The sequence below is a fragment of the Pelmatolapia mariae genome, linkage group LG12 (assembly GCF_036321145.2).
Source record: "Pelmatolapia mariae isolate MD_Pm_ZW linkage group LG12, Pm_UMD_F_2, whole genome shotgun sequence".
Taxonomy (NCBI): domain Eukaryota; kingdom Metazoa; phylum Chordata; class Actinopteri; order Cichliformes; family Cichlidae; genus Pelmatolapia; species Pelmatolapia mariae.
Window position 1 is genome coordinate 20,050,555 of NC_086237.1, and position 11,045 is coordinate 20,061,599.

The 11,045-nt window shown below is 37.4% G+C and overlaps 2 protein-coding genes across 2 annotated transcripts; both read left to right on the forward strand.

Moving 5' to 3' along the window:
• The first annotated feature begins 1,388 nt into the window (after positions 1-1,388).
• On the forward strand, positions 1,389-5,117 carry LOC134638243 (arrestin domain-containing protein 3-like). The gene is made up of 6 exons (XM_063488764.1): positions 1,389-1,644; positions 3,838-3,895; positions 3,977-4,124; positions 4,271-4,367; positions 4,446-4,702; positions 4,875-5,117. Exons 1-6 carry the CDS (start codon positions 1,389-1,391, stop codon positions 5,115-5,117), a joined length of 1,059 nt encoding a protein of 352 aa, XP_063344834.1.
• Positions 5,118-5,235: 118 nt separating this feature from the next.
• LOC134638244 (arrestin domain-containing protein 3-like) lies at positions 5,236-10,790 on the forward strand. The gene is made up of 7 exons (XM_063488765.2): positions 5,236-5,239; positions 8,928-8,985; positions 9,072-9,219; positions 9,355-9,451; positions 9,532-9,788; positions 9,969-10,056; positions 10,741-10,790. The coding sequence occupies exons 1-7, from the start codon at positions 5,236-5,238 to the stop codon at positions 10,788-10,790; spliced, it is 702 nt and encodes a 233-aa protein (XP_063344835.2).
• Positions 10,791-11,045: the final 255 nt, after the last annotated feature.

Consider the following 11,045-nt stretch of genomic DNA (forward strand, 5'->3'; position numbering starts at 1 on the left):
ACAAGCTCCAACTTCCTCTGAACCTCTTCCTCCTTAACAAACTGAGCTGTGAATTAAATCATGTTGATGAGCACAGTTTTCACCTCTTGATGTCAGTGGAATTCCAGCAACACAGAGCCCTCTAGAGCCCTGCGATCAAGTGATCATCTACTCCTTACCTTACATAAGTCTAGGATGGTTCATAGAGGAGATCGGGCATTTGCGGTTGTGGCACCAAAAATGTGGAATGATCTACCTCTCCACATTAGAAAGGCCCCGACTGTTGCTCTTTTTAAATTGCATCTTATAACACATTTTTTTACTCTGGCTTTCGAAACTATATGAGAGTTACCAATTCTTTTGTCCTAATTTTCTTTTAATTTTCTTACCTGTTGTTGTTGTTAATGTCATTGTTTAATTGTTATTTTGTACAGCACTTTGGTCAACTCCCTGTTGTTATTAAATGTGCTTTATAAATAAATAAATAAATGAAATGAAACACACAAACCGACAGAACAAACAATGAGAAATTATTAAATTATTTTAATAAATAAATTCTGTTGCTTCAGTGTTTCAGTCCTTTGGTTTAAGCTTCATTTTCTGATCCAGTCTTTGTTTCTTTTTTAAAGTCTTTTGTTGATCCAAGCAGTCATCGGCAGTCACCTGGGCTACAGCATGGCCTTATCCTAGATTTGAGAGTAGTTTGTAGTTTCTTATGAAGTTTTTGTTAATAAGCTGTTATGTAATAAGGACTTTTATTTTATATCTTTTCCTTCTCTGGAGACACTATATTTACATGTAGAGTAGAAGATGGGAAAATTACAAGGTTATTGAGTCATGTTATGTTTATGTATTTGTCACTGATTACATACTGTACAAATACAGCATCTTGGAGATACCTTTATCTAAACAGGGACTACAAGCAACCTGTGCGTTACCATTGACAGGTGCTCTAAACCTCTCATCTTTGTCTCACCCAGATTTTTTTCTTCTTCACCCAAACATAGCAGGCCAGACATTTAAGCAGCTCATGGGTGACACATTTTTGGCAAAATGAGGTTGCAGTTAGTATTAATGTTGTAATAAATGTCTCAGAACTTTTGTTATTGGGTAAAATTAGAGGTCATGATCTAAAAGCCTCCTGTCAAGCCCCTTAAATGAGTTAATCAGTGATGAGAAACACATTACCTTTCACTCATCTCTGAAATGTCTTTGATAAAGGACTTTTGTTTCTGCAACTAATGGGTGACACATTTTGGTCAAAATGAGGTTGCTACTTAAATTCATTTTGTAATAAATGTAGTCAAATCAGATGTCATGATGTTAATTTTTAGGTGGAGCCTCCTGTCAAGCCCCTTAAATCAGTTTATCTGTGATGAGAAACACATCGCTTTTCACTCATCTCTGAAATGTCTTTGATAAAGGACTTTCATTTGACTTTTGAAACGACTAATGAAGACGGTAGTTATTCTGAAGGAGATACTATAGTGGGCACAGTTAGTTTCAGACTGACAACAAATGTCAGCGTTAAAAGCCTCACTGTAAAAGCCAAAGGAGATGCAAAGACAAAATGGACAGAAGGAGTAGGAAAGTTCCAGATGACGTTCACTTCAAAAAAGAGATATTTCAAAGTAAAGGAACCCTTACTGGAAGACAATGGTAAAGGTAAGAGGTTTTACTCGTTTAAAACCTGGAGAGATTGTTGTTTTTTGTAGAATTTTATAATAAAAGCAGTTGGCCATGTGTCGAATAGAACTGCCCATGAAGATAAGCATCTATGGAAAGAAAGATTTGCACTGAAACAATGAGAACAACAAAATGTTTAAATATTAAAATAATATTAATTATAATAAATAAAGTGAGATATGATCCCAGTTCAAGTAATAAAAAATAATTCTAATTGATTAAACCTTGTATCCTTTTTAGATTTGACCCATTTTGACTTTAAACAAAAATAGTACAGTGTAGTAAAAAAGGACAATTGAATATTAGAAAATCCATCAATCACAACAGCAAAATGTATAAAAATTTAAAAAGGGAAGATAAGATCACCCCATAATATGGCCCACACCCTTAAAATATAAGATTGGCAATTTTTATTCAGACAATTACACATTCCTTAAAACGAGTTATGTAGTAGTTATGCATAATGTGTGTCTCCTGTAAAATATCCAGAGGTTAGGCAAGATTAAGCCAATCCATAATCCAGCCCATGCCCCAAAAAGAACACCGTACTTAGAATCTAAGATGGAGAAATATTGTTTGTTTTTCTGCTAAATTACCAGCAAATTATGCGGTATCTAAAATTACTTACATTTACTTACAACAAATTTATTTCTTTGTGTCCTGTAAAAACCAAACTTCTTACCGCTTATTCTAGTGTACCTACATTAAGTATTTGTATGCAAATAAAATGACCTTGTAATTTCCAATAAATTATGATGAAGTTCCATTTAATTATAGGGGAATTACACCCTTAGTCACGGGGAGTATTATAAAGTTAAAAACATCAAGTTCAAATTTGAACCGTATCTATTTAGATGGATTTTAGAACCAACAGGAAATCTCAAAGTCTCAAACTATATGTATCATGTCCGTATATATTTTCTGAAGGGACTGTGGTAATGGTAAATGTCCTGTATTTGTATAGCGCTTTACTTAGTCCCTAAGGACCCCAAAGCGCTTTACACTACATTCAGTCATCCACCCATTGACACACTGCAAGCTACATTGTAGCCACAGCTGCCCTGGCGCCACCGGGCCCTCTGACCACCACCAGTAGGCAAAGGGTGAAGTGTCTTGCCCAAGGACACAACGACTGAGACTGTCGGAGCCGGGGCTCGAACCAGCAACCTTCCGATTACCAGACGAATTGCCAACTCTTGAGCCACGATCGCCCCGTAATGGACTTCAAAGCGAATCCTTGACAGTTTCAAGAGAAGTATCTGTGTTCCCACCACACTTTACCAGGTTCCCACAGAGACAGACATGCTGCTCTTTCAAGGGTCATAGGGGAATCTCCAAACACTGAAATAGTAAGAATATTATGAAATAGTGCAGAACGTGCATATTTGACTCATCCAGAGTCCTTTGAGTGGATTCGATTTTGTCTTGCTCCGAATGACATATGTGTTAGGACAACTGGTTATTCTAAATTGGCCGTGGATGTGAGGAAGATGAAATGTAAAGAATAAAGTGCCATATAAATGCATGACTAAAATTTGAATTGTACTTAAAAACTCTTTGACCAGTCAATAAATGTAGAAAAGCACTTCATAAATGCAGGTATATGCCTATCTGTTAGTAGTCATGCTTTGCACCCGCAAGCACAAGTACCAACACTGAAAGAAAATCTAAAAATGAACACATTAAAATTGACTTATTTGAATCATTATAGCTGTTATAACTTCATGTCTTATGTAACATATGACATGATATTCTGTGACAGCAAATGTGTGAGTGTTGTGAAGCCTAAAAAAAGCACTGTCCCTCCTCTCTGAAACTTTAAGAAATAATCATCCATTTATAATGTCAGAAAGGCTATTTATAAATTTTAAATTGATCCGCAGTTCAAAATTAATTGGAAAAACTTACGAGGGAATTCTTAACCCGGGTCAGTTTTGACTCTTAAATACTGTGAAAGGATGAAATATATACCGTATGTAAGAGTGAATTTGTTTTTTGCAGTTACTGGCATAGCACTAAAAAGCAGTCACACAAAAAGAAAAGTTGGAAGAATGAAAGACTGAAATAGTGTAGCAGATATAAAGAAGACACTACATTTAAAGAATACGTATGTAAATGTAAAGTTCTGTGAAGAAGTTGACATTTGTAAAAGTGTTTAGCTTATTCTTGCAGGCACTTCACTTCCGAAAGGAGTTCACACTTTTAGGTTCGGACTCAAAATCCCAGAGGGGTAAGTGGGAATTTAATACTCATTAACATTTAATCATTTGCTTTTGCAAATGCATGAATTCCCCACTCTTCTGTTTTCCAGGAGCATGCCTTCATCCTTCAAGGGGGTAGATGGAAAAATTGTGTACATGTGTGAAGCAAAAATATCCAGGAGCTGGTGGTGGCCTTCTAAAGTTAAAAAAAAGATCAACTTCATTTCCAAGACGTTTCAACAGTTTTGGGAAGGGATGGTAAGCACTGCACTGATACATGCTATAAATGTGATATTTGGAAAGTGCTTTGTGACTGCTAAGTGAAAAGTGTTCAATATAAAAGCCCACATTAAAAATCACATGCATTAAATTGTAAACATGTTTCTCTATGTGATCTGTCATAGCATCCACAATCTGGTACAGTGAGTAAAAACATAGGTGGGCTCTCCCAGGGACGGGTCCAAATGTCTGCTACCATTGACAGGAATGTTTGCACTCCAGGTAAAGTAACTTCACGTTGCACAGCAAATGCTGATAGATTTAAAAATCCCGTTTAATGTTATTATTTGATTTTGACAGGTGAAACTTTATCTATTGTTGCCAAAATCTGCAACTCCTCTTCCAAGAACACGAGACCCAAAATCAAACTTGAACAAAAAACAGTGTACCGCAGCAAGTACAATACTGAGAAGTTACTTAAAAATCTATTCAAAGAGGCCGGGCGCACTATCAGTCCAAACTCAGAGCAAACTGTGTCCTGCCAGTTGAAGATTCCTGATGATACCATCTCCACTATCCTTAACTGTGAAATCATCTCTGTTGAATATTATGTTAAGGTATGAAACAATTTCTTGGTGGCATCACATCCCCTCAGAAATAAAATTGTGTTATATGTAAGCATTTGTGGATAAATGAGCTACATGAGAAATTTATAACTTAACTACGTATTGATTAGAACAGGAATTAATCATTCTTTACACTTGTTCTCAATTTCTGACTGTTTCCCAGGTTTCTTTGGACATTAGCTTTGCCTTTGACCCAGAGGTGGTGTTTCCACTGATCATCGTTCCTTCCAGATTTGCAGCCATTCAGCCTGGTGAGGCTGTGGGGCCTAACCCACCTGGGACAACCGAGACCACAAGCTGCAGTGATGTCTCTTCTCCTGTCTTGGACGCTGAATTAGATCCTAGACCCAAAGAGCCGGGTGCCTGTCACTACCCCTCCCCAGATCCCACTCAGCACATAATATAGCAAGTGGCAATTATAACTAGTGGTCTAAAAATGAATTTTGTTCGAGGACCTCCATCTTTCTTCTGCTTTTCACTCTTCTTTATGTATGGTACAAAGGAAGGTGGGAGAAATATGAGGCATGGGTACTAATGGAGTGAAGCACGCCGTCATCAGGAGACTTTGAATTGGATGAGGATGCATCCTGTGTGGGCTAATGGGCTATTGTACTCAGTGTTAAGAAAGACAAGCAGTAGAATCCATTTTGATTTGATTTTGCAGGCAATACCCTGAAGCAAAAGGATAGCCAAGCAAATGTATGCAAATATTAGGGGTGGTCTATTTGCTCATGTGTGATGACTCAATAGGGGGAAGGAGACTGTTATTTAGGTTCTTGAAAGCAACCAAATTTTTCTCCAGAATTGGACTTATAAGGAGAACTGACACAGTGAAAGGTCGGTGACTGATTAAAGAATCATTAGGAAGCAGCACTACAATGTAAATACACACACACAGTACCCAAGTAAACACCAATGAAGAAGAACACGGGCACAGAAAGAGAGAGGGCTAAGCAGAGCAAGGAAAAGCAGCTGTCAAACAAGGTAATGACATTCCCATTCGGAAAACAGGAGCCAGTTTAAATTTCTTTGCTTGCTGAGTGCTGAGCCAGTGTATAATCATGAGGGTGCCCACTCTTTCCTAGATGTCTACTAGCAGCGTTTCAGCAATTGTTACACAAAGCTGTGTACAGAAATGATGATATTTTATAAACGTTTTGGTGGTACATTAAGATGAATCTGACCAATCGTGAACCAAATGTGTTTATTCAAAAGAAAGTTTTAGTATCGCCCTCATTTTTATAGATGGGTCTGGTCAGAACCCTACAAAAATTGGTCAGAGATTATCACCCAAGTAGTGGCTTAAGGCTTCTGAAAGAAACTGAGCTGTGAATTAAATCATGTTACTGAGCAAAGTTTTCACCTCTTGATGTCAGTAGAGTTTCAGCAACACGCAAACAGGAACAGACAGAACAAAAATGAGAGAAATAATGAAATTATTTTCTTACAGAGATTCTTTTGCTTCAGAGATTCAGTCCTTTGGTTTAAGCTTCATTCTCTGATCCAGTCTTTGTTTCTCTTTTGTTGATCCAAGCAGTCATCGGCAGTCACCTGGGCTATAGCATGGCTTCATACATTTGAGCTGTGTAGTTTCTTATGAAGTTAGTGTTTATGTTTAGGCATTTAGGCGTGTTTAGGCCTCCCCTCTTTTTTTATCATTACACATACAGCTGTCTCTCAGAAAGGTGTTCATCTAAGCCAGGGGTGGGCAACTCCAGGCCTCAAGGGCCGATGTCCTGCAGGTTTTAGATTTCACCCTGTGTAAGCACACCTGAATCACATGATTAGTTCATTACCAGGCTTCTGGAGAACTTCGAGACTTGAGGAGGTAATTTAGCCATTTAAATCAGCTGTGTTGGACCAAAGAGACATCTAAAACCTGCAGGACACCGGCCCTTGAGGCCTGGAGTTGCCCACACCTGAGCTAAGCTGTTCAGTTGAGTTTACAGCAGCAACCAAACCACACGTTTACACGGTTATGCTGTGGGAAAAAATGTAATTAAATAAAATACACACACAAATGTATAACCTGCTCAGTCTGCGCAGATTCTGATTCACAATCAGAACAGTCAGCCCCTGCAGTGAACTTTTGTTTTAGGTGTTCATTATGGTGCTGAAATTTCATTTATAACCTTTTGCACATTGTATTAAGCAGCCAAAAACATGTACATAAACTGTTATAGAATAAGCACTTTAATAGATTTCTTTTCTTTCTTTGGAGACATTATATTTACATGTAAAAATGATAAAGCTATTGAGTTATGTTATGATTATTCATTTGTCAGTGATTATATACTGTACAAATACAGTGTCTTAGAGATAGATACCTTTATCTAAACAGGGACTGAAACAAGCCACCTGTGCGTTACCAGTGACAGGTGCTCTAAACCTCTGATCTTTGTCTCACCCAGATTTTTTTTCTTCTTCACCCAAACACATAGCAGGCCCGATGTTTCTGCAACTAATGGGTGACACATTTTGGTCAAAATGAGGTTGCTACTTAAATTCATTTTGCAATAAATGTAGTCAAATACGATGTCATGATGTTAATTTTTAGGCGGAGCCTCCTGTCAAGCCCCTTAAATCAGTTTATCTGTGATGAGAAACACATCGCTTTTCACTCATCTCTGAAATGTCTTTGATAAAGGACTTTCATTTGACTTTTGAAACGACTAATGAAGATCGTAGTTATTCTGAAGGAGATACTATAGTGGGCACAGTTAGTTTCAGACTGACAACAAATGTCAGTGTTAATAGCCTCACTGTAAAAGCCAAAGGAGACGCAAAGACAAAATGGATAGACGACATAGGAGATTATCTGATGACGTTCACTTCAAAAAAGAGATATTTCAAAGTGAAGAATTACTTAATTGGCGTAACATTTAAAGGTAAGAGGTTTTACTCATTTAAAACCTGGAGAGGTTGTTGTTTTTTGTAGAATTTTATAATAAAAGCAGTTGGCCATGTGTCGAATAGAGTTGCCCATGAAGTTAAGTGTCTATGGAAAGAAAGATTTGCACTGAAACAATGAGAACAACAAAAATGTTTAAATATTAAAATAATATTAATTATAATAAATAAAGTGAGATATGATCCCAGTTCAAGTAATAAAAACTAATGAAAACTGATTAAACCTTGCATCCTTTTTAGATCTGATCCATTTTGAATTTAAACAAAAATAGTACAGTGTAGTAAAAAAGGACAATTGAATATCATAAAATCCATCAATCACAACAGCAAAAAGTATAAAGGTGTAAAAAGAGAAGTCACTCCATGATTACAATTTGACTTGTACTCAAAACCTCTTTTAGCAGTCAATAAAAGTAGACAAGCACTACATAAATGCAGGTATGTGCCTATCTGTTAGTACTCATGCCTTGCACTTGCAAGCACAAGTATCAACACTGAAAGAAAATCTAAAAATGAACACAATAAAATTGATTGATTCTGAGCTTTTTGATGTTAAGACAGATGAAAGGAGAGTTTGTAGGGTCACAAGATTATGGCAACGGGGATGCCATTTTAGGGAGCTGAGGAAACATGCAAGTACCACAAATATGCAAGTATTCTTAACACTGCTTTAAATGCACGAACTAGTTTCCAAGAAGCACGTTTTGTACCTGCATGTTTGTTGTGATTATTTTTTAATTAATGATAAAATGTGAGGACAGTTTTTAATGGTTGCAATGTTTGTAAATGGTTATAATAAATTCCAAAAGTTCTAGTACTGTCTTGCAATTTTCACTTATATTTAATTAATTATGACTGTTATAATTTCATGTCTTACATAACACATGACATGCTATTCTGTGACAGCAAATGTTTTTCCTCTAAAAATGAGTGTTATAAAACATTTAAAAAAATACACTCTTCCTGCTCTCTGAAACATTAACTAAGGATTAATCATCCATTTATTAATGTCAGACAAGCTATTTATAGATTGTAAATTTATCTGTAGTGTAGTTTGTTGGAAACACTTAAGAGGTCATTCTTGACCAGGGACAGTTTTGACTCTTAAATACTGTGAAAGCATGAAATATGAACTGTATGTAAGGGTTAACTTGTGTTTTGTAGTTACTCAAATAGTGTTGCAGATATTAACTAAACACTACATTTAAAGAATATGTATGTAAATATTAATGATCAGCAGTAAACCGTATACCTGTATGTCTTTTAAGAAGCTGACATTTGTAAATTGTTTAGCTTTTTCTTGCAGGGACTTCACTTCCCAAAGGGGTCCACACTTTTAAATTCAGGCTCAAACTCCCAGAGGGGTAAGTGGGAATTTAATACTCATTAACATTTTTATCTCTTTTTTTTTTGGCAAATGTACACTTTCGACACTGGTTTTGTTTTCCAGGAGCATGCCTTCATCCTTCAAGGGGGAAAATGGAAAAATTGTGTACATGTTTGAAGCAAAGATATCCAGGATCTTGTGGTGGTCTTCTAAAGTTAAAAGAGAGATCAACTTCATTTCCAAGACATTTCAGCAGTTTTGGGAAGGGATGGTAAGCACTGCACTGATATGTGCTATAAATGTGACATGTGTGCTAATTGAAAAGTGTTTGGTATAAAAGAAATCACATTAAAAATCACAGGCAATAAATCATAAAAATCTTCTCTGTCGATGTGGTTTTTCATAGCATCCACAATCTGGTACAGTGAGTAAAAACATAGGTGGGCTCTCCCGGGGACGGGTCCAAATGTCTGCTACCATTGAGAGGAATGTTTGCACTCCAGGTAAAATAAAGGTTCAAGTTGCACAGCAAATATTGATAGATTTAAACATGCAGTTCAATGTTCTGACTTGATTTTGACAGGTGAAACTTTATCTATTGTTGCCAAAATCTGCAACTCCTCTTCAAAGAACATGAGGCCCAAATTCAAGCTTGAACAAAATACAGTGTACCGCAGCAAGTACCACACTAAGAACTCACCGATAATTCTGTTCAAAGAGGTCGGGGCCACTATCAGGCAATACTCAGAGCAAACTGTCTCCTGCCAGTTGAAGATTCCTGATGATGCCATCTCCACTATCCATAACTGTGAAATCATCTCAGTTGAATATTACGTAAAGGTATGAAACAATTTCTTGGTGACATCACATCCCCTCAGAAATAAAATTGCATTTTTTGTAAACATGTGTAAATAAATAAGCTACATGTGAAATGTGTGTCTGAACTATGTATTAATTAGAACAGATAATAATAATTCTTTACAAGTTTCTCAAGTTTCTCAATCTCTGACTGTTTCCCAGGTGTATCTGGACATTAGCTTTGCCGTTGACCCAGAAGTGGTGCTTTCACTGGTCATCGTTCCTTCCAGATTTGCAGCCATTCAGCCTGGTGAGGCTATGGGAAAATCAAGGGAAAATCAAGGCCGGAAGTTATACTAGCTTCGCTTCCCCTGCCTTCCACACTGGATTAGATCCTGAACCCACAGAGTCAGGTGCTCCCACCCCAGATCTCACTCAGCATGATAATAGTGATTATAACCAGTGTTCATAAGGTGCTGCAGGGGTTTTCAACTCCAGCACTCACATCACGTTCACTGCAACATCAAAGTCCTACTCTTGTTTAGCAGTGTTATCCCGTTCTCACTCCCAAATCGTAACATTTTACACTAGGTGACAAATCGTCAACATATTACGTTTTCGGGCACCCAAGGCGTTCCTACGTCACGACATCGGAAAACTGCGGACACATGAGAACCGTTTGGACTCAATCTACACATCTTCGCTTTTTCCCTTAAAATCGCTTTAGAAAACACTATTTCACCTCATTAAAGTGCTGGTTAAGGTTAGGAATAAGGTTATGGTTAGGTTTAGCCATAAGGTTAGGTTTAGGCGTAGGGATACGGTTATGGTTAAGGTTAGGAATAAGGTTATGGTTAGGCATAAGGTTATGGTTAAGGTTAGGCATAAGGTTATGGTTAGGCTTAGTGATAAGGTTAAGTTTAGGGCTGCAGTACAGGGCTGGAAACCGCCGCGTACCATAACAACGTGGAAGGTCACCTTTCGCGTTCCTCAGGAACGCCGCAGGACGTGACAAAACGTCGGGATGTTACGCCTCGGGAGTGAGAACGGGCTCTGTTATCAGGTCATACTCCTCCTCTACTCCGGTTTTCTTTTATTGTCATGAACTAGCTGTATGCAGGCAGGAATTGGACCCAAACGCAAAACTCACCGAGACGGTGAGTTTTGCATCTTATAAACTTATCAATAAGAAATAGGACATTCCCAACTGACTGGAAAAGGGCTGTAGTTACTCCAGTCTTTAAAGGAGGCGAGCGTGATTTGATATGTAATTATCGTCCAATTTCCATACTCCCTGTT